The sequence below is a fragment of the Hyperolius riggenbachi genome, chromosome 6 (genome assembly GCF_040937935.1).
Source record: "Hyperolius riggenbachi isolate aHypRig1 chromosome 6, aHypRig1.pri, whole genome shotgun sequence".
In the NCBI taxonomy this organism is placed as follows: domain Eukaryota; kingdom Metazoa; phylum Chordata; class Amphibia; order Anura; family Hyperoliidae; genus Hyperolius; species Hyperolius riggenbachi.
Window position 1 is genome coordinate 246,954,429 of NC_090651.1, and position 24,242 is coordinate 246,978,670.

Consider the following 24,242-nt stretch of genomic DNA (forward strand, 5'->3'; position numbering starts at 1 on the left):
CTTTAAGGTGAAAAGAAAGAATGAGCATGGTTAGCTATTAATTAGATTTAAATGAAAAAAACTGGTTTCATGGACATTGAAATGTTAAAAGCTTGCAGGTTTAAATTATATACAGGGTTGAGTATACCATAAGGCACTGTATTACAGGCGCCTGATGATGGAAAGGCAGCTCACTCCCCTCCCCGAGTACCTCTCTCCCTCCTTCCCTATGCAGAGCCCTGATGAGAGTGTAAATGAGAGGTTACACACCCAGCTCTTGGCATTCCACTGACAAGATCTCTCTTCAGTCACAGGCATCTCTAGCTATTTAATACTGATGTTGTTGTGAGAAGAAAAAAAAGCACAGAGAGATCCGGGAGCCCAATCTGGTGCAATACCGTTAATAGTTCAGATAGGTGTAGAACAAAATTCAGTAGAGATTATATTCACAAGGTTGGGTTGCTGAAAGAGGCAACCACTAATTTTAGCATGTGGAGAGGTACCGTCTTTGCTCGGCCTTTCAACGCTTGGCGGTCGCTGCTCCAAAAGACAGATTTGTAGGTCAAGGGAAATTCGACCAAAATCACCCCTAAGAGTAGGGGATATATGGATAATTCTAGGATTGGGTTTAGGAGGCGCCCAGGTTGATAGGGTGTACTATGTTTCTACAATGATAGCTATATATGGAACTTTTCGGAAATTAATCGTGACAAGATTTGTCCTACCTTATAGTTGTCCCATTTGGGATAAAGGATAGTAGAATTTCAAGATAAAAAAAGGGTCAGGTTTATTGATGCACTGGACAACGCAAGTTTTGATGCCAGGACTCTCAGTCTGACTAGCCATCAGGCACTGTTACTGACCTGAGGAAGCGGCTGCGGCCGTGATTTGCATTGTCCAGTGTATCAATAAACCTGACCCTGTTTTTACCTTGAAATTCCACTATCCTTAATCACAAATGGGACAACTATAAGGTAGGACAAATCTTGTCACGATTAATCTCTGAAAAGTTCCATATATAGCTATCATAGTACAAACAGTACACCCTATCAACTCGGGCGCCTCCTAAACCCAATCCCAGAATTATTTAATACTGATGTTCCTCTAGCTACCTAATACTTGGGGGCACCTCTAGCTAGTTAATATTGAGGGTATTTATAGCTACCTAATACTAAGGGGCACCTAAAGCTATGATGGGCAAGGGAAGTACGGGAGGAGTGACAGCTGGGCCAGACAGCACACTTGCGGTGCAGTTTGCAGGAGGTTTGTAGGTTAATGGAGGGTAAAGTCTACAGTGCCAGGACATATGTGTCTATAGGCTCAATTGAGGTAAATCTAGACCTGATTATATAACTTATAATTTAATATTTGTAGCTACACAAAAGAAAAGTGTACTGTCCATTGTAGCAACCTCTTCTGTACAAGGTGACAACTGAAGCTTGATGGTAAAAACCATTGGCAATATATAGTACGCAGGGCCCGTTTAAGCAACAATGGGGCCCCAGGGCAAAATAAACCTGGGGGGCCCCCCAACAGATACCCTGGAACAAAAAATTGGCATTAAGGGACCTTTTTTGCAGCTGGTATAGTCAGGGTGTGAAGCCCCAATCGGTCTGAGCTCCACATTCTGGCTACCCCAGCCTGCATGGGGGACAAGGGGATATAAAGTTTCAGGAGGGGGCACACCATAATATTTTTTTTAAACAAATTCCCACACTAAACATAAAAAAAAAAATTGGGAAAATAGGAAAAAATGCCAGGGATCTTCATGCAGCCATATTGCGGCCGTATAGCGATCCCTGGCCAAAGCGCTGCGGCTGCGTATGGACCCCCTGGAAACCCCGTCAGGAAATGTATTGCTCTTTCTTTTGATGCATGTAAAATTACACTACCGTTAGGTTTGCTACTAAAAGTGACATTTACCGCATTTAAAAGTATCCGTTTTTCCTTCGAAACTATAAAATCGATTTTCTCAAAAACTATAAGGTCTTTTTGAAAAATAGTTTTTTCCTCTTATTCCCAATGATCTTCTTAACATATCCTGTAAATTTAGGGTTTCTAGCATTTAAGATGGATTTGCTATTAACCGTTAAAGTCGGTTATGTATTATACATAAATACAACTTATGTTTTTTTTTCCTTTGAAACTTTAAAATCGATTTTCTCAAAAACTATAAGGTCTTTTTGAAAAAAAATGTTTTCCTCTTGTAGACACTGGGGGCCCCTACAAGCTCTGGAGCCCTGGGGCAATTGCCCCCTTTGCCTCTATGGTATTATTATTATTATTTATTGTATTTATAAAGCGCCAACATATTACGCAGCGCTGCACAATAGATAAATGGGTTAACATACAGGTAGAACATACGGAAACTCACAACAAAACAAGATCATGCAAATGATTTGATAACAATACAGTGTCATAGGTCAAGATAGAGACTGTTCGAGTCTACAAGAAGGGTGGTTGTGAGTAAGATTGCATAATCAAGATGGATACATTAGGGAGGAGGGCCCTGCCAGAGGCTTACAATCTAAAGGGTGGGGTGGAGACAATAGGTGCGTCTTTTGAGAGGGGGTCTAACAGAACATATTATGATACTGGTGTGGGGGGGTATGCGAGCGTGAAGAGGTGAGTCTTGAGAGCTTGTTTGAAGGTATTAAAGGTGGGGGCGAGTCTGACGGCTGGTGGGAGAGAGTTCCAGAGAGTAGGGGCAGCCCTGGTGAAGTCCTGCAATCGTGCGTGTGACTGAGTTATGCGTGGTGCGACTAGGCGCAGGTCATTGGAGGATCGGAGGGGGCGGGCTGGTATGTGCCTGTGGACCAGATCAGAGATGTAGGTCGGGCAGGTCTTGTGCACTGATTTGTAGGCCAAGCACAGGATTTTGAAATTGATCCTAAAGCTGATGGGGAGCCAGTGTAGTGCTTTACAGAGCGGAGTTGTAGAGGCACTGCGGTGAGAAGAATGTATCAGTCTGGCTGCCGCATTCATTACCAATTGAAGTGGGTCAGTACGGTTAGAGGGGAGGCCAGATAAAAGAGAATTGCAGTAGTCTAGGCGGGAGATGACAAGGGCATGGATAAGGAGTTTAGTGGTGTCAACTGACAGGTAGGAGCGGATCTTGGAGATGTTGCGGAGGTGGAAGTTGCAGGATCTGACAATACCTTGGATGTGGGCTGTAAAGGAAAGTTCAGAGTCCAGAGTAACGCCTAGACAGCGGGCTTGGGAGGTAGGGTGTGTCAAGAACCGGCCCGCGGCACGCCTGCGTATACGGTTCCCGACTGCGGGTTTGACCAGATTAAGCGGGGAACAGCCTTATTTAAGCTACAACCAAGGCTGGAACCCCTCAAAACACCTCTCACTGCCACCACTAGCGTTGCTAGACACTTCCACTCTGCTGTCGAGTCCTCAGCGCGCACTCCGCGTTTTCGTATTTGGGTCAGCTTTGCGCTTAGGCCAAATACGGGAACGCCACGCACCCACACACACACACAGTTGCAATCTTACACTGTCGTGAAGCAAAGACCCACTAACAGTCGTTCCGAACGATACTGTTAGCTACTCGCACTGGCGTTGTTCGTACGTTGGGTCAGCTGCGCGCTTAGGCCAACGTATGACAAACGCCCCCACACACAATGCAATTACAATTTCCTACGGTAGTGTTGCTCAAGCGTACAATTAGGCATGAACTTATACACGGTTACACTTCAGTCTCTTCTAGGCTATGAGGGTTAGTTTAGTACGGCAGAAGTCAAACTTATTAAATAATAATTTAATATTCTAGAAAAACATAGAACAGTGCAAAACTGAAGATATACAAAGAGATTACAAAAAAAACAAGTAAAAATAGTTACAAGATAAAATGTACAAAGATAACACACAAAGCGATTTTGCTTACCAAAATAAACGGGAAATAAACGTACCAGCGTATCGATCTGGTGTTGTTGCGGGCGGTACGCACTTCTGGTCAGGAACCAGGTTAGTTCTAGCCGTGTGAGCTACCTCCAAGAACTACAAGTTGTGGCTATCCTAGCTGCGGTTTTATACTATGAAATGCGCCTGGAGGCTGTAAGCCTGTGTGGACGGGGGGAAGCTAGATTTAATAACATCCTCAGACATAATTTGATTTCCCAGAGATCTGACATCCACATGTGAACAGTGTCCTATACAACAAAAGACTTTGTTAACCTCCAATCTCCCCAGGTTACAGGTGACAATTGATTAAGGCTTTCACATTGCAGCAGGATGTCCTGTGTGATCTGCTTCAAAGCAACTGTCTGATTAAGTGTTTCCTAATTACCTGTTTTCTGGCTGTCCAGAGGAACTGTATGCTAATGTCCCAGCCCCCTGCTTCCAGAGAAATTCACTGCAAATGTAGTACAGCCAGATAACCATCCCTTCAAAGCAGAATACACATGTGAGATATAGCAGACAGAAAATGACAGAGATATGTTCCTGTATTTCCTAATATCATCAGCACCTCAATATATTCCTGACACGCCCCCTCTTCCAGACGGCGCCGGCAGATGATTCTAACGAATCGTCCTGCCAAAGCCGACACTGACGGCCGGGCCTGGGGGGGTAACTCCTTAGCTCCAAGCTACAGGAATGGAAAAGTTGGTCAGGTTGCTGCAATGTGTCGTTGCCCTTGGCAACCTGACGTAACCAACCAGGGGAATGCGAGTCAGTGACAACCGTGAATTTGCGACCATAGAGACAGTGCTGCAGCTGGGGAAGGGTTCCAACCGTCGCTACACGCACTTCCTCTATAGTGGCAGGAGCTATCTCTCGGTCCCTTTGGGGAACGATTATCTGCCGGTCTGCCTCCTCCACTTCGGACAGCTCAGAGGGAATAACTCCCCAGGACCCTCTCAGCCCGCCCCTCCCAGCTGGTGACCTGCTGGCTAGCCCCCTGAGCTCTTCCAGGCTGCTGTCAAATCGAACAGCCCCAGAGAGCTCAGTGCTGCCTGTCACACATTCCAGGAAGGCTGCAGACGGAGAGGCTCCTGGGCCCTCCGGGCCAGGTTCCGGATTGGATGTGGCTGACCCAGCAACATTTGCCACTTCGGTGGACAGTCCCTGTGCTGCAGACCCACTAGCGCTGCGGGTTACCACTGCAGCTGAGGGAGCGTCCACATTAGACGTATCATAAACCACATCACCTTTGGTCTTAAAAACATCGGAAGGGTGAAGACCCGGCCTGGTGCCGTCTGCCCCTTCAGTGGGCAATCCATCTGCTGCAGCCCAGCGACCATTGCTGGTTACTCCTGCAGCCGACGGAGTGTCCACAGGACAAGCATCATTATGTAGCACAACACATATGATATCAACATTATCCGTCTTATACATATTGACATTTAGAACATCACATAAAACATCCACATTATCTGTATCATTACACACATTGCTACTCAGCACTTTACAAGTAGCCTCAACAGTTCCTGCATCGATCACCTCGATAGTCCGTGTGTCATGAATGACATCATCAGTTTCTGCATTCTCCATATCAACATGTCCCACTCCAGGCCTAGGCACTGGAGAATCACTAGGGCTGGCTCCTAGCACACAGTCCATAGCCCCTGGGGCCTCACCAGCACTCCCCACTTGCACTGCGTTATCAAATAGTACCTTGCAAGAGTCCTGAACTTCTGCTGGGGATGCAGGCTCCACGGGGGTTGGATTAGGCTCATACCGGGCTACTAACCGTCCCAGGTCAGTACCCAGCAAAACGTTGGTGGGGATTTTGTCAGTTACCCCAACTTCTTTCAGTCCACTGCCGGCCCCCCAATCCAGGTGGACCAAGGCGGTGGGTATGGCTGGGGTGACACCCCCAATTCCTCTGACAGCAATCATTTTCCCAGGTATGTACTGCTCTGGGTTCACAAGCTGGGGATGTATGAGAGTCACTTCTGCTCCAGTGTCTCTCAGCCCAGTGGCAACTGTACCCCCAACCGTGACAAGCTGCAGATTCTCTGCATAGCCAGTAGCATTCCTGGTAGCACACAAAGCCGTTGGGACTTCACTGGGGTTTGAGGCCTCACTGGATTTTGGGGCCTCCCTCTTCCTCTCTGGGCAAGTCGTGCTGATATGACCCACCCTGTCACATACAAAGCATTTCCGAGTGTCATGTTGCTTGAATCCAGGAGACAGCGGTGCTTGCCTCCTCTGGGTGCTGGGTGAAACAGGTTTAGCAATCTGTTCTCCTCTCCAGCTGGGCATAGTAGTCCTCCGGGACTCAGGTGCTCTATGGGCGGTGTAGGAATCGGCCATTTCCGCAGCCTCATCCACTGTCTTTGGTTCTCGATCCAGCACAAACAGCCGGACCTCAACAGGACAGGTGTGGAGGAACTGGTCTTTTATCATCAGTTCCTGCAGGGCATCTAAAGTTTCCACTGACAGTCCTTTTACCCACTGCTGGAAGGCAGTGCGCAGGTTGCAAGCATGATCCAGGTAGCTGTCATTAGGACCTCGCTGCACTGTCCTGAAACGTTTGCGATACACTTCTGGCGTGAGGTGGTATCGTGCAATGATGGCTTTCTTAATTGCCTCAAAGTCTGTTTCTTCCTCCTGGGGGAGACTCACAAACGCCTCCAGGGCCTTGCCTCTCAGCCCTGGTGTGAGGTATCTTGCCCACTGCTCACGGGGCACCCCATACTGCCGACAAGTCCTTTCAAACCCCTGTAGGAAAGTGTCTATGTCAGAGTCCTTGTCCATAGCGGGGAACTTATCCAGGGGGATTCTGTGGACTCGCTCACCTTCGCGTTCTGCGGGTCCAGCAGACCGGTTCTGCTGCTGAAGTTTAGCCAGCTCCAGCTGGTGTTGCCGTTCAGCTCTTCCCTCCTCCGCCCGGCGTCTTTCACTCTCGGCCTGGCGTCGCCGTTCAGCTCTCCCCTCCTCTGCCTGTCGGTGCAGTAGGATTAGCTTTAGGCGCAGTTCAGGATCAGCCGAGTTCAGTAGCTGTAGATCAGCTTCCAGAGATGGCATCTCCGTGTTCGGTGGATCATCCAGGACATCGTCTCCACTCGCATTCTGTGGCGGGAGCGATTCCTCCTCTGGCGTGTCGTGAGCTGCATCCGCTGACGTTGAAGCACGGGCTCGCTCTGCCTCATCATACTCCTCGAGCGCACGAACTAACTGCTCCTTAGTCTGGCCGCTCACCGTCTCGATGCCTTTGTGCTCACACAGGTTGAGTAGTATCTCTTTGTTTTGCCTTGCATAGCTGGATGCTTTCTGAGCCATCGTGTTGCAAAAAATAAAAAGAAAAAAGGGGGAAGGGAAAGCAAAACACCAAGTGTGTATCTTTGAACAAAAAAAAAAAACGTATATAGTTTCTGCACTGAGTAGACTTCTGTAGGCTAGTTGCTTCTAGCAAGCTTCCAGCCTTTAGTACTCAGAATAGCGAGCTAAACTGCGTACTAATGTACTAAACGATCCCACCACTGCCAGCCAATTATGTCAAGAACCGGCCCGCGGCACGCCTGCGTATACGGTTCCCGACTGCGGGTTTGACCAGATTAAGCGGGGAACAGCCTTATTTAAGCTACAACCAAGGCTGGAACCCCTCAAAACACCTCTCACTGCCACCACTAGCGTTGCTAGACACTTCCACTCTGCTGTCGAGTCCTCAGCGCGCACTCCGCGTTTTCGTATTTGGGTCAGCTTTGCGCTTAGGCCAAATACGGGAACGCCACGCACCCACACACACACACAGTTGCAATCTTACACTGTCGTGAAGCAAAGACCCACTAACAGTCGTTCCGAACGATACTGTTAGCTACTCGCACTGGCGTTGTTCGTACGTTGGGTCAGCTGCGCGCTTAGGCCAACGTATGACAAACGCCCCCACACACAATGCAATTACAATTTCCTACGGTAGTGTTGCTCAAGCGTACAATTAGGCATGAACTTATACACGGTTACACTTCAGTCTCTTCTAGGCTATGAGGGTTAGTTTAGTACGGCAGAAGTCAAACTTATTAAATAATAATTTAATATTCTAGAAAAACATAGAACAGTGCAAAACTGAAGATATACAAAGAGATTACAAAAAAAACAAGTAAAAATAGTTACAAGATAAAATGTACAAAGATAACACACAAAGCGATTTTGCTTACCAAAATAAACGGGAAATAAACGTACCAGCGTATCGATCTGGTGTTGTTGCGGGCGGTACGCACTTCTGGTCAGGAACCAGGTTAGTTCTAGCCGTGTGAGCTACCTCCAAGAACTACAAGTTGTGGCTATCCTAGCTGCGGTTTTATACTATGAAATGCGCCTGGAGGCTGTAAGCCTGTGTGGACGGGGGGAAGCTAGATTTAATAACATCCTCAGACATAATTTGATTTCCCAGAGATCTGACATCCACATGTGAACAGTGTCCTATACAACAAAAGACTTTGTTAACCTCCAATCTCCCCAGGTTACAGGTGACAATTGATTAAGGCTTTCACATTGCAGCAGGATGTCCTGTGTGATCTGCTTCAAAGCAACTGTCTGATTAAGTGTTTCCTAATTACCTGTTTTCTGGCTGTCCAGAGGAACTGTATGCTAATGTCCCAGCCCCCTGCTTCCAGAGAAATTCACTGCAAATGTAGTACAGCCAGATAACCATCCCTTCAAAGCAGAATACACATGTGAGATATAGCAGACAGAAAATGACAGAGATATGTTCCTGTATTTCCTAATATCATCAGCACCTCAATATATTCCTGACAGGGTGGATAGTAGTATTTTCAATAGTGACGTGCAGATCAGGGAGGGGTGCAGCTGTGCGGGGTGGGAATATTAGAAGCTCAGTCTTGTCCAAATTAAGCTTCAGGTACCTGGCAGCCATCCAGGAGGAAATGGATGTGAGGCAGGCAGAGACTTTGTCCATGGTAGAGGAGGAGAGATCTGGGGTGTGGAGATATATCTGGGTGTCGTCGGCATACAGGTGATAATTGAAACCCATGGAGGAGATGATTTTACCAATTGAGGCAGTATAGAGTGAGAACAGGAGTGGTCCTAGGACGGAACCTTGAGGAACACCAACTGAGAGGGGTGTAGGAGCGGATGAGGAGCCATTGAAAAATGTTGTGAAGGAGCGGTTGGAGAGGTAGGAGGAGATCCAGGCTAAGGCTAGGTCCTGAATGCCCATTAGCTGCAGGGAGTGGAGGAGGAGGGAGTGGTCGACAGTGTCAAATGCCGAGGAGAGGTCCAGGAGGAGCAGGATGGAGTATTTACCTTCGGCTTTGGCAAGGTCGTTTACCACTTTGGTGAGGGCTGTTTCTGTAGAATGGGCTGTGCGAAAACCAGACTGCAGGGGATGGTAGCGCCGGCCCTGATAGTACAGCCCAAAGTCAGGCTAGCAACAAGAGTACAAAAGCCTTACCACTACTCACATTTGTGTCTAACAGCATTGGAACCATGCTGATGTAAATACTCTTGTGCATGCTAGTCACCCACTAACAAAATGGCAGCCTACAGCACAGGCATACTGAACTACCTCTCCACAGCACCACAGAAAACACAGGAAGTTACACAACAGTGAGGGAAGGCCTGAACTGTTAGGCAGCTGAAAACCTACTGTGTATCACGCAAGAATAGCCTTTTCACTTTCAAAATAATAGCAATTGGCCTCCAAAACAAATACAATGGTAATGACACTGCTGCACTATCATTTTTGAAATGTGGTGCTTGCATCAAACTCAGAATCAAATATAAAAATCAAAGAATAAAAAAAATACATATACAGTGGGTTGCAAAAGTATTCTGCCCCCTTGAAGTTTTCCACATTTTGTCACATTACTGCCACAAACATGCATCAATTTTATTGGAATCCCACATGTAAGACCAATACAAAGTGGTGTACATGTGAGAAGTGGATCGAAAATCATACATCATTCCAAACATTTTTTACAAATAAATAACTGCAAAGTGGGGTGTGCGTAATTATTCAGCCCCCTGAGTCAATACTTTGTAGAACCACCTTTTGCTGCAATTACAGCCAGGGCCGGGCCGAGGCATAGGCTGGAGAGGCTCCAGCCTCAGGGCGCAGTGTAAGAGGGGGCGCAGAATTCATTCAGCTGTCATTCCTAATTGTGTTTTGAAGCAGAAAGAAATAAGAAAAGAGGATACATGGCAGTGACTGCAAGCCAGATAACTACATATTAAGGTGTTGGGGAGGTTGTGGGCCCTGTGGCGCCTCTTAGTCGAATAGCAATCAGTGTGTGACGGCTGGGGTGGCAGGGATGGAGGGGCGCACTTTGGTGTCTCAGCCTTGGGTGCTGGAGGACCTTGTCCCGGCTCAGATTACAGCTGTCAGTCTTTTAGGGTATGTCTCTACCAGCTTTGCACATCTAGAGACTGAAATCCTTGCCCATTCTTCTTTGCAAAATAGCTCCAGCTCAGTCAGATTAGATGGACAGCGTTTGTGAACAGCAGTTTTCAGATCTTGACACATATTCTTGATTGGATTTAGATCTGGACTTTGACTGGGCCATTCTAACACATAGATATGTTTTGTTTCAAACCATTCCATTGTTGCCCTGGCTTTATGTTTAGGGTCATTGTCCTGCTGGAAGGTGAACCTCCGCCCCAGTCTCAAGTCTTTTGCAGTCTCCAAGAGGTTTTCTTCCAAGTTTGCCCTGTATTTGGCTCCATCCATCTTCCCATCAACTCTGACCAGCTTCCCTGTCCCTGCTGAAGAGATGCACCCCCCGAGCATGATGCTGCCACCGCCATATTTGATAGTGGGGATGGTGTGTTCAGAGTGATGTGCAGTGTTAGTTTTCTGCCACACATAGCGTTTTGCATTTTGGACAAATAGTTCCATTTTGGTCTCATCTGACCAGAGCACCTTCTTCCACATGGTTGCTGTGTCCCCCACAAGGCTTGTGGCAAACTGCAAACGGGACTTCTTATGCTTTCTGTTAACAATGCCTTTCTTCTTGCCACTCTTCCATAAAGGCCAACTTTGTACAGTGCATGACAAATAGTTGTCCTATGGACAGAGTCTCCCACCTGAGCTGTAGATCTCTGCAGCTCGTCAAGAGTCACCATGGGCCTCTTGACTGCATTTCTGATCAGCGCTCTCCTTGTTCGGCCTGTGAGTTTAGGTGGATGGCCTTGTCTTGGTAGATTTACAGTTGTGCCATACTCCTTCCATTTCTGAATGATCGCTTGAACAGTGCTCCGTGGGATGTTCAAGGCTTTGGAAATCTTTTTGTAGCCTAAGCCTGCTTTAAATTTCTCAATAACTTTATCCCTGACCTGTCTGGTGTGTTCTTTGGACTTCATGGTGTTGTTGCTCCCAATATTCTCTTAGACAACCTCTGAGGCCCTCACAGAGCAGCTGTATTTGTACTGACATTAGATTACACACAGGTGCACTCTATTTAGTAATAAGCACTCATCAGGCAATGTCTATAGGCAACTGACTGCACTCAGATCAAAGGGGACCGAATAATTATGCACACACCACTTTGCAGTTATTTATTTGTAAAAAATGTTTGGAATCATATATGATTTTCTTTCCACTTCTCATGTGTACACCACTTTGTGTTGGTCTTTCATGTGGAATTCCAATAAAATTGATTCATGTTTGTGGCAGTAATATGACAAAATGTGGAAAACTTCAAGGGGGCCAAATACTTTTGCAACCCACTGTACAATATTTCTAGTTTCAACATTTGTTACGTTGTTTTTATTCCATCTTCAAATTCAGAGTTTCCATGATTTTTTTTGTTGCAACTTCTTTGGATTGCGGTTGTACACATGCAAATGTCCATCACCATGAGTTATTTAGTTACAGACCTGTTTATAACACTTACATGCAAATACACATCCTATACAAAAACAGCTTGACCTGGACATAAAACAACTGTGGAAACTTAATTATAATAACTTCACTAAGTTAGAAAGCGTTTCAAGCCTGACAGAGAACATAACTGCAGTAAAATCTCAATAAAGCTACTGAACCGAAACAATAATTTGGGAAGGATTGAAATTTATATAGTCAATTCAAGCCGCTAAACAGGAAGGAAAAAAAAATTATGACGCACAGTATGCTCATGGAGCTGCAAAATCCCACATAAAGTGCTTGTACATCCACCAGCATGCCTGTCACCTTTACTTATGCCCATCACATGAGCCAACAAATATAACACGATGTAGTCAGCAGCACAGGAGAGATCAGAAGATAATCCCCCCTGTGTGGGAGACGTGTGTATGGACACAAATCCTGAGCTCTATGCCACATCTGGTCTCATCTTATTAAAGATCAGGCTTAGACTGCAGGGAACACTAAGTAACTAAACAAGCTCTTACGTGGCAGAAAGTCATACACGGGTCAGTACTGGCCTGATACTGCTAGCAATCAATCTGTCTTCACAGGGAAATCAATTAGGTAGCACAGATCAGTGTAGCTAACTCAGCCTTTTAATCACTGCCATGTCTGTGTTATGCATGCCCCCCAACCGTCCCGGATTGGTCGGGATTCTCCCGATTTGGGGGGGCTCTCCCGCTATCCCGGGAAGCCCCCCTAAGTCCCGGCCGGCTGGGGAGAGAGGACAGGAAGAAAATGATTGATGCGCCAGCCGCGCTAATAAGGGATTCGGGAGCCGGCTTTATTCCTCCCTCCCTTCCTATGAATGCCCCCACCTGCTGTGAATGTGTCCCCCCCTGTAGGCAGTGTGTGTGGAGCGGAGCGGTAGGTCCTCTTACCGCAGATCCATGTGCACCGGCAACTAGTCTCCTGCTTCCTGTGACGTCATGGTAAACAGGAAGCAGGAGACTAGTTGCCGGTGCGCATGGATCTGCGGTAAGAGGACCTACCGCTCCGCTCCGCACACACTGCCTACAGGGGGGGACACATTCACAGCAGGTGGGGGCATTCATAGGAAGGGAGGGAGGAATAAAGCCGGCTCCCGAATCCCTTATTAGCGTGGCTGGCGCATCAATCATTTTCTTCCTGTCCTCTCTCCCCAGGGCAATCTCCTCCCCACACAGGGGCACCTTCCTCCCCACCCACGGGCATTCTCCCACCCTCCACTGACAACCTCCCTACCCACTAGCACCCTCCTCCCCACCCACTCCTCCCCACCCACTGGCACCCTACGACCCCCCTACCCACTGGCACCCTCCTCCTACCCACTGACACTATCCTCCTACCCACTGGCACCTTTCTCCCCCACCCAGTGTCACCCTCCTTTCCACCCACAGGTACCCTCCTCCCCACCCAGTGTCACCCTCCTCCTTCCCACTGACACCCTCCTCCTACCCACTGGCACCTTTCTCCTCCACCCAGTGGCACCCTCCTTTCCACCCACAGGTACCCTCCTCCCCACCCACTGGCACCCTACGACCCCCCTACCACTGGCACCCTACGACCCCCCTACCCACTGGCACCCTCCTCCCTACCCACTGGCACCCTCCTCCTACCCACTGACACTATCCTCCTACCCACTGGCACCTTTCTCCCCCACCCAGTGTCACCCTCCTTTCCACCCACAGGTACCCTCCTCCCCACCCAGTGTCACCCTTCTACCCACTGACACCCTCCTCCTACCCACTGGCACCTTTCTCCCCCACCCAGTGGCACCCTCCTTTCCACCCACAGGTACCCTCCTCCCCACCCAGTGTCACCCTTCTCCTACCCACTGACACCCTCCTCCTACCCACTGGCACCCTCCTCCCCACCCAGTGTCACCCTGCTTTCCACCCACAGGTACCCTCCTCCCCACCCACAGGCACCCTCCTCCTACCCACTGTCACCCTCCTCCCTACCCAGTGTCACCCTCCTCCCTGCTCACTGGCACCCTCCTCTCTGCCCACTGATACCCTCCACTTTCCACTAACACCCTCCTCCTACCCACTGTCACCTTCCTCCCCCACCCACTGGCACCCTCCTCCGCAAACTCATTCCTCCCATTGTCACCCTCCTGCAATAGCAGAGGTTTGGCTTAAGGCCGCACAGGGGGCGTGGCTTAAGTGTCCCTCTTTCCCATCTTCAAATGTTGGGAGGTATGGTGTTATGTAAGCTCTGTAAAAGTGAAGCAGGTAATTTTTGTGCTACTGTGCCAGAGAAATGGTAGCTGCCATCAGGGCCGGCCAAGGCCACCTAGGCCGTGGCCTAGAGCACCACAGGAGCAAGGGCACCAAAGCAGCAGACTAAACTGGTGCAACATTTGCAAGCTTGCAAATGCTGCAATGAAGGGATATCAGGCTAGCGCTTGACCGCAGTACCCTGCTGCTAGCTGCCTGTGCAGCAGCCACCTTGCTCTCTGTTCACATTTGCATTGTGGTCGGTGGCTATGAACTTGGGCAGCATTGGAGACAGAGGGGAAGAGGAAGCTTCTGCACTGGAGACGAGCTGAGAAATGAGTGACATTGATGGCTGCTGCGGTGTGAAGATGAGCTGGCTACCTATACTGAAAGGGGAGGGGGGGAGTGGGACAAGGAGGGATTAAGGGAGTCATCTGGCTACCTACACTGGAGGGAAGGGGGAGGGGTCATCTCGCTACCTATACTGAAGGGGGGCGGCTGGTGACAGTAGCCTAGGGCGGTAAAGAGTACAAAACCTGCCCTGGCTGCCATAGGCATGCATGGTAAAATTCTGACAGGCAGCACTGGGCATCATAGCGGCTATTTTATCCACTGCATCCACTACAGTGTTCCACTGCTATCTCTAGCGCTATTTTATCCACTGGTATCAGAACCCTGTAGTGGAGAAAATAGCAGCAGAGATAGCAGTGGAGCATCATAGCGCCATTACTAACATTATTCTACTATTGATAAGAGTTATTGTAGAATACTGTACAGGTAAAAGTAACGGTATTCTATTACAGTAGTGTCCAGAGATGCATTAAGGTGTAACAGGGCCATAGGCAAGCTAGTCGATCTGGGACCCCCATTGGTAAGCTGAAGTGGAGAGAGGTCAAAGAAGGTGGCAGGTGGGCCCTTTGACACCCACTAGGCCCCAAGCACCTGCCTAGGTTGCCTGGTGGATGATCCTGTTCTTTATAGCCCCTCGTCATGCAGTTCATCTGCAGAAAAATATACGCTATGCAACATTTTATGCAGGGTTGTCCTACATCCCATTACAGTTAGTAACTCACTCCAAGAAAGATTCTGATTGGACACCATTGCTTTGCAATAATCAATTACACGATCACCAATTACGAAGGCAGCCTCTGCCTACTTTTTACCTTATAAAGCTTGAAGTCTTGGTCCCATAATCCTAAGAACTCTGGCTGCGCGAGGCTCTCACTTTCCTTTTCCGGCTCATGAGTTGTCTCTCCTGCCACATCTGGAGAGTGGTGGATGGAAAAGCTTTCATCTTCATCAGATGATGCAGGAGAAGGAGACCTCCACTTCTTCTGTAGGCAAAAAAAAGATTAAAATGTCCAAACTTTCATTACCAGACCCATGAAAAGGACTAGGAAGATGGATATGGAAGGTGTTATCATCTAAGAGTAAAAGCACATGATGAATAGGGAGTTGGCAATTGCTCACATGACTAGAACAGCCTGAAAGCAAATGTGAAAAGATACGAAAGCTAACAAAAATTTCCTTCATACCTTCCTTCAGCCCTCTCCAGCTTGATCGCTCACTCGGCGCGGTCCTCCGCCTCTTAGTTCTTCGGTACGGGGTCCCAGTAACTTGGCCAGTCGGGGCTTACTGCGCTTGCGCGCCCTCTCCTGGCCGTGGGAGCGAAACGGGGAGCGTGCAGCCGCACTGCATGTGCTGACTTGCCCCGACTAGCTGAATATATTGGGACCCCGTACCGAAGATCCAGGAGGACGGAGGACCGTGCTGAGGGATCGATCAGGCTGGAGGGGGCTGGAAGAAGCCCCATGTATGTATGATTTTTCTTTTAAGTTTCGACTCTGGTACACTTTAAGGTTAGGCTAGGGGTAGTATTCAATGTAAAATTTCTGTAGCATTTTTTAGCTGTATTTTATGCTGACAACCTTGCACAAAGGACTTCTGTCCTTGATCTTCGAGGTAGGACAGAAGTCCGTAACGTGTGAGCGCGGACATGTGTGCAGGCCTTGTATATGTATGGGCTATTTGTATGAATTTATTGGTCCTCGCAGCAGGTGTGCTGCAACACTCACCGGACTGCTGCTTGAGCAATTTGCATATTTGGTTTAGTCAGCCTTTTCATGGGTGAATTAATTTAAGGCTTTTTTGCTCCCAGTGTTGATATTGGTTATTTAATATGGCTTACATTTAATATTTTCGCACAATTGGGTGCATGCAAATCATGTCCAGTGATTTTTTTTATTGTTTTTATTGTATAGTTTCCTAATAAAGCAATTTGTTATATTATTATTTGGGTCTCCTACATTGTTGTTTTTTTGGATTTAACTGCCATGGATGTCTTTTGTTGTAAGTTATTCATTTTTTATTCATGACGATGGATTGTTGTAGATGGTATTTTTTGCTCTACAGTTTAGTGTTAACTACTAGTGCTGGTTGTCAAGATAGCGTATATGAGTTTAGACTTGGCACCTTTTAGAGTAAGAAACAATTTAGAATTAGCATTTATGGTCATAAATGTATCCACAGCGGGATTACACCTCCTTGATTACTCAGAAATACATCCAGCTCTTACCGTAACCTCCGGATCCTCATCAGATTCTGTCACAATGGCTGATTGGATATACTGCATGGTTTTGGCTCGGAGTCTGCTAGTCTCCTGACTTCTGCTCATTTCTATAGAAGAATTCTGCTTCTTCTGTCTCGCTTGGCTGGCTTGCTCCTGTAAAATCCGACTAATGATTTCTCGCTTTCTTGTCTTTTGTTCCTCTTCAAACTCTCTGCATGAAAACAATAATATACAATGTAATTTGTTAACTTTCCGAGATGGATGACAAAAGGTACAGCAATTGGCAAACATTTACTTTCAGTTTTTGTAATACAAGCAAGTTAAATGTTTTCTTAAGTTGTAAATCTCAAACTCTGCATCCAGAATTATGTTGTTTTATTTAAAAAAAATGCCTATAAAATAAATTCAGCAACAGTAACAAAGAGACGCGAGAGATCAAAAGGAAGCATTAGTGATGCTAAACCAACCAATCACATTAAATGCAACATTTTTTGAAGTTATGCACCTTTAAAATTGTCAGCTAGCACCCCTCCCCCTTTCCCTCCCAATCTGAAATTTCTGGCCACTAAGAGACATATTTTTTCAGTAAACAGAGGCACAAACCAGGAATGCTCCCTCTCCCTTTCCGTTGCCCTTTTGATAAAATTGCATACATGCAGACATTCATATTTAAGGGATAGAGATAGGTAAAAGAACATATAAGGGCCTGTTTCCACTACACGCAGATTGGATGCAGAATGGATGCAGAAAAACTCCAATGAATGCCTATGGGAAAATCTGCATCAGAAAATTTGCGTTTAGTGGAAACAGGCCCATAGGCTTTCATTGGAGTCAGTTTTTCTGCATCCATTCTGCATCCAATCTGTGTGTAGTGGAAACAGGCCCTAAATGTTCATTATTTGCAGATTATATTATTTTGACACTACGCAGCCCTCATACCGCTATTCCTAAACTTCTGCAGACTCTATGCTTGGTACACACTATACAATTTTCTGTTAGATTTTCTCTTAGATTTACCTGCCAGATAGCTTTTTTTCCATGTTGTAGGTAAATCTAACAGAAGAATCTAACAGAAAATTGTATGGTGTGTACCTAGCATGCTCTTAAAAAAATCTCAGACCTAAAGCTAAATTTAGACAAAACTGAATGAATGACTGTTACTAATCTTAAACTGTTAGTATATGCTTAACTGACTGAGGGTTAAGTATCAGCCCAATTATATTACTTATCTGAACATTAAGTTGCTTAAAGAGGAACTCCAGTGAAAATAATGTAGTAAAAAAAGTGCTTCATTTTTTACCATAATTATGTATAAATGATTTAGTCAGTGTTTGCTCATTGTAAAATCTTTCCTCTCCCCGATTTACATTCTGACATTTATTACATGGTGACATTTTTACTGTGGGCAGGTTATGTAGTTGCTCCTAGCTGTTTTGGCTGTCAGAGACAGCTGTAAAAAGCTAATTCCTGTCTGTGAACCTTGTTACATTGTGGCAGTTTGCCCAGAGTACCGCGGTACTCAGAGCTTCTTGTGGGAGGGGTTTCAGCACAAAATCAGTCATACAGCGCCCCCTGATGGTCTGTTTGTGAAAATCATTATATTTCTCATGTAAAAGGGGGTATCAGCTACTGATTGGGATAAAGTTCAATTCTAAGTTGGAGTTTCTCTTTAAAAATCCTTGTCCTTCACAGGTAGAGTCTTTTCTGTGAAAATTACATTGTTACCCCAGCTTCTTTACTTCTTCAGGGTTCTCCCTCCCTGTGGCAGTAAGTGATCAAAACATCTTTCAACTTTAGAAACGATGTATGTTTTATATGGGCTAAACAAGCTAGAATGAGCTCTAAGATTCTGGTAACTCCTAGATCCAGAGGTGGTCTTAAAGTCCCTAGGCTGATGGACTATTACAGAGCAGCCTATCTATCGCAAATAACTTCAATACACGTGGGGGGAATACACACCTTTGTGGGTAGAGTTTCAGACCGTTTTGATGCAGCCTAGTCTATGAAGGGCTTGTTATGGTCAGATTTTGGGCAATATCAATAAAAATGTATTCACCCCTTCACAGTCCATATGTTTTTAGATTTGTAAAGCTGTTAGGTTAAAATGTGGTCTGCAGTTTAGACAAAGAGGCACAGTAGAGGTCATCCATAAGCCGGACTTTCCTCCTGGAGGCGACATCAGTGCATCTGGCTGGTGGATTGCCAACAGTTTAATGAGGGTGGGCCATTTTTTTAATTTTCGCATATAATGTCGCTCAAACAATTTAGGCAAAGCTATGATGTCTCCTCAAGAGAATTTTTTAAATCTTTACAAATCTTTAATTTCCAAGGCTTTATTAAAAGCCCCCACAGAGAAATGTTCCTCTACGTCCTTTGAAACAAGATACAGGAATAATCCTAGGGATAAATGTATGATCTCATTTTATATCAATTATTGGGTCCCTCTGATAAGATAAGATTGGTAAATACCAAAAACAAATATAGGAACATAACAAATAAGTTAATTTCCGGTCAGTGGAATAAGTAGAGGACATAGAAAGTCACATAGACATAGTCAAGTTAAAGACAGCCTATTGGGCCAATCAAAGTGCGGGGATCACATCACATCCTAGAAAGCCACTGGACCCAACGGGGCTCATGGCAGGATTAAAGGAGTGGATGTTATTTAAGAGGAGCGTGCCTAAGTTACCAACGCACGCTACACAGCACTAACGCTTGTAGCGTGAGCACTTGCATTTTAACTCGCGCAGCTCAATTTAAGGTGCTCTGCTTTAGCACCGCAGCTTAATGAATCAAACACTATGGGCCATATGCAATTGTCTTTTACACCTGAGTTATCTCCTAGGAGATAATTTTAAGCTTCTCTTTAAACCTACTTTTCAGCATTTTACTATTGAAAATGTACCCAAATGTTGGTGAAAAAGTACTATCAAATTTATTTTGAGTATTTTCTTGCTTGTTGGTGGCTTAAAAGGCATCTTATGACAAGTTGTTAAAATACCACCTAGGAGAAAACTCATGAGAAAAAGGCAATTGCATATGGCCCAATGTGTATTAATGCAGATTTATCCACGTTGGTCATAATGTTCATTATATTTGTCATTTCATGCTGATATTTTAGAATCCCTGCATATATTTTTATTCTTTAACTGCTCTACAACCCCCTCACGCTGATGGGTGATCGCAGAGTGGCTCCCCCAGGACCTGCCTAACGCCGATTGGCGTCAAGTCCTGGGGGTGGAGTTTAGCAGGGAATGCACGCGCGCATGCGGGATCATTCCCTGCCGAGACACAGAGCAGAGCTCTGTGATCAGCCGGCCAGCCCGCGATCGTGGCTGGCAGGCTGTTAGGGAAAAATAAAGCCGCTGTTAGGGAAAAATAAAGCCGCAGCGCAGCACTGTACAGGTGACAGCTCTGTCACTCAGCAGTTCTCAGGAGTGGCATGGAATTTGATCCCTCTCATAGGCTGATGCCTATGAGAGGCGATCATTGTGATTGGATCTCGGGGGGAGGGAGGGAAGTGGGAGGGAGAAAAAAAATAGCAGTTTTTATTTAAAAAAATCGCCTGGTACACACCTTTAATTTTGATTGACCAATCACTGATCAATGTTACCACCTCCATGTAGTATGAGGACCTACAGATTTTGATTACTATGAACAGATTATGTAGGTAAACTCTCATACTACATGGAGGTGGTAAAATTGGCCAGTGATTGGTCAATCAAAATTAAATGTTTGTACCAAGCTTTAGAAATCTGGTAGCCTTTCCGAATCAATAATTCTAGCAATACAAGTTCCCTTACATGCACTATACTTATAGGATTTTTACTGTAGGAAAGAATTGACTTTAAAATACAAACATATAAAACTCTGTACTACCACAGCAGTAACCACTCACACTTTTGCTCAATGCAGTGAGTTAAATCTAAAAAGTAACAAAAACAGGAAAAAAAATAATGTAAGCTATTGCCAGTTCTGTTATACAAATATAGTTCAATAATTGTATGGAAGGTAATAAATGCCTCTCTGATTATGCCATGTTTCAAGGCTAAATCAATATCAGCGTTTGGAAGCAATAGATATATTGTATGATTTGAACCAGAGTATTGACATACTGACATAATCAAAGAGGCATTCATTCCCTTGCATGCAATCAATTATTGGACTATATTCAAATAAATTCATGTTTACCAACAAGTGAGTACATGTTTTTACATTTTTTGTGAGTTTTTAGATTTAATTCAAAACTTGCAGTGAGCATATGTGTGAGTAGAGATTAGTGTCATGTTATGAAGTTTTACATATTTGTATGTTAATTCTTAACTACAATAACAATCTTACAAGTATAGCACCCTATTGGCAATTGTATTTAACTACTATGGCTTAGAAAATAAACCAACAACCAACCAAGAACATCTGTGCTGGAAATGTAACTTGAGATTTAGTTCACAGCTGAGGAATTTGTTCTTTACAGGATGCTAAAGTGTACATACCTTCCTCACGGTGTATTATTATTATTATGATTATTAGGGCCATATTTACCAAAAGGCCAGGCCCAGGTTTACCTCACAGGAGCCTATAGGCACAGATGTCCTGGAACCTTCGACTTCGCCCTCCATTAACCTACAAACACCCACCAAACTGTTTTGGCTGTCACGGCTATCACTTCTTTCTTACTTCCCTTGCCCGTCATCGGTAGCTACAGGTGCCCCTTAGTATTAGGTAGCCAGACGTAACCTCAAAATTAAGTAGCTAGAGGTGCTCTCAAGTATTAGGCAGCTAGAGGAAGCTCAGTATTAAGTAGCTAGAGGTGACCCTGACTGAAAGGTGATCTCATTAGTGGAATGCTGAGAGCAGGGTGAGTAACCTCTCATTTACACTTTCATCAGGACTCTGCATAGGGAAGGAGGAATGGAGGCAATGGGGGAGGGGGGAGTGAGCTGCTTTTCCATCATCAGGCACCTGTAGGCATGTGCCTACAGTGCCTTATGGTAAATCCAGCCCTGCAAAAGGTACAGGCCTAGAGGTGGCTGGTGCAAAAGTGACAGCTCAGTATGGCCCCACTTTCACTGATTGCTGGTGCCTGTCTGTTCTCTTGTCTATCCACTAAGAATTTTTATAGGGCAGTGCATTGTGCACGACTACTGTGGCTACACATTAAAAGGCTTTTGTATAGCAGTGTCACTTTTTCTATTCATTTATTTCAGTATATATTTTCTGCATCCATCAGCATAGATCCAGTCTATGCATGGAAAAACACAAACGGTCCAAGTTGATCCATGCCAAGGATCAGTTTTCCATCCGTGCCAGTGTGAGCCGGGCCTTAGACTGAACCACTTCCCCTAGCATCCACCACCTCAACAAAAGAGTACTGCTTACAACAGACAAGGTCCTCCTGAAGCACCAGATATACTGAATGCCTTTCTGAACTCAGCTCCAATATGTACAGGGCCTTATTGAACCTCTGCTCTCAGGTGGGCTGGCCCTTTAAATGTACAGTGCACTGCATTACCAAGCAGTGAGACCAAAAATGAACATTTTTCAAGATGTCAGAGAGGATTAAACACTGATAAAGGGGGGGAGCTCAGGACACAGTGCAAAGCTGTGAACATTCTCATACCAATTGTTTCTTTATTGCTTGTTTTATGTATCCGAAAAGCCAATGTAGAACTGGCAAAGTGTCAGCATCAATTCGTGAAAAGATAGTACCCAGTTACAAATATGTGACACATGCCAGGCCAGCTGAGCCTGAGAGATAAAAAAAAGAACCTTGAGAATGAAGAGGTTCAGATACGATCAGACTGCCTACAGAGCAGAGAGAAATTACAACATTTATCAGTGAGAACTCTGTCTCCATACCACACTGCATGAAAGACTGCAATCCCACTAGAATTCTTAAATGGAGAGGAGCTGTGCAGAACTGAATCTTCCAGTGATGCTATCTGCGGTCATACAGTCATCAGAGCAATACACCTCGACAGTCCCACATATGCAAACTCAGCAGCATGATTCTGATCCGTGGCGATCAGATAAAAGTGTTGGCCATGGATACAGAATAGCTGGGAGTAAATCCATGCCGGCATATGTATTATTAAACTCTTTTTGATTCAGAATACAATACACTGGATTTAACTTACTAAGGGTTGGTTCATACAGACAGTAAATGCAACGTTTTCACTGGATGACGAAAGGGATCTACCCCCGTTTCATTCAAATAAATTGAAGTGTTTTTTAAAATGAAGGTCAAAGAGTCTTTTTAAACGACGGTGATGGCAGTTGGCAGTGTCGGACTGGGAGGTGGAAAAACTGAGGAATTCCACCTGCTGGCCAAGCAGAAGTAACCCTGTGTTATCACTCCCAATAGAAACCTGTAGCAAGACTAAACTGTAATTATCTGATTACTGCAGTTTGGCCAGCAAGTGGATTTCCTCAGCTCTACCACCTCCCAGTCCAACACTGGCAGTTGGCAGGGCGAGGACAGAGGCATGGAACTGATGCCAAGCATTTTCTGCTCCTTAGCAGAAAAGCATTTAGCATTGGCTAAACAAGCCACCACCAGCTGTCCCATGTGAACCAGCCCTTAGGTTGCCCAGGCTGGAAGTCACTGGAGTACAAAAATAATCTTGCCAACATTGCCTATATTTTCACATTACAAAAAGAAAGTTCATGGGGTGGGCACATCTACATAAGTGCAGTCTAGGGATGATCAATGAGATGCAAATCATTTCTCTTTGCATTCAAATCGCATGTAAATGTTATGCAGCTTGAACTTGTACCAATAAAAATTAACAGGAAGTTATTCAGGGTCCAATTTCAAGCTGCATATAAGGAGAAATGATTTGCAACTCATTGATCATCTCTAGAGCAGTCATACAAAGAATGACTCTTTAGCCTTATAGGAACGCTTGTTATAGTCCAGCATGACCCAGGTGAGGACTATAATCTCTTAATACCAAGCAGCAGAGGACCCCCTTAAAATGATTGGCAGGGTATTTTACATTGGGATAAATGTACATCTTATGTGTAGGTATCAGCTGGTTTAGCGTGCTGGCAAGGCTGTTGCCTTTGATGTGGGGTCCCTTGGGACAGGGTTCCTGGCTCAAGCCAGTATGTAAAAAACAGCAAGGAGTCTTTGGGTAAAGGCCCCCTAATGATCTTGGTTGCCAATGGGGTGCACCCTAAGTGGCTGTAGCTCAGGCGCATTGAGTCCTCCTGGAAGAAAGTGCAATATAAGTGTTGGAATAGTCTGCTCAGGTATCCTTATAAAACTCTAGTCAACTGCAATTCAAAACCCAACTAAAGGCACCCATACACTTTTAGATTGCCGCCCAATGTGGCACACAGATTAATCCCTGTTTGATCTGAATCTGAACACAGAGGGATTGAATCCCCCATATACTGCACACAGATTTTCAGTAACTTTAACCATGAAATCTATTGAAAATCTATTGAATTTCTATGGGCCGTCGAACTTCCCCCTCTCAGAAATTTTCCATTTGGTCTGATCAGATCATAATTTTGATTCATTTTTGTCACAGAGCAATTAAATTATGAGCGACGTGGCTTACAGATTTCTAGCAGATTTGATCAGAGTGATTGATGTGTGTATGACCAGAGTGTTTGTGGTCTGTATGTCCCGATTACGGCATACCAGAAGTAGGTAAATCTTGAAAGCAAT

General features: G+C 45.5%; 1 protein-coding gene across 5 annotated transcripts in view; it reads right to left on the reverse strand.

The window, feature by feature from the left end:
- Positions 1-24,242, reverse strand: part of CFAP74 (cilia and flagella associated protein 74) — a 261,484-nt gene that overhangs the window by 182,724 nt on the left and 54,518 nt on the right. For 4 of the 5 annotated variants that reach the window (XM_068240652.1, XM_068240653.1, XM_068240649.1 and 1 more), the window contains exons 11-12: positions 16,571-16,775; positions 15,159-15,329 (exon numbers count right to left, since the gene is read on the reverse strand). In XM_068240652.1, coding sequence (XP_068096753.1) covers positions 15,159-15,329; positions 16,571-16,775 — 376 coding nt within the window. The remainder of the gene's footprint in view (positions 1-15,158; positions 15,330-16,570; positions 16,776-24,242) is intronic. The other variant, XM_068240650.1, reaches the window with a different exon arrangement.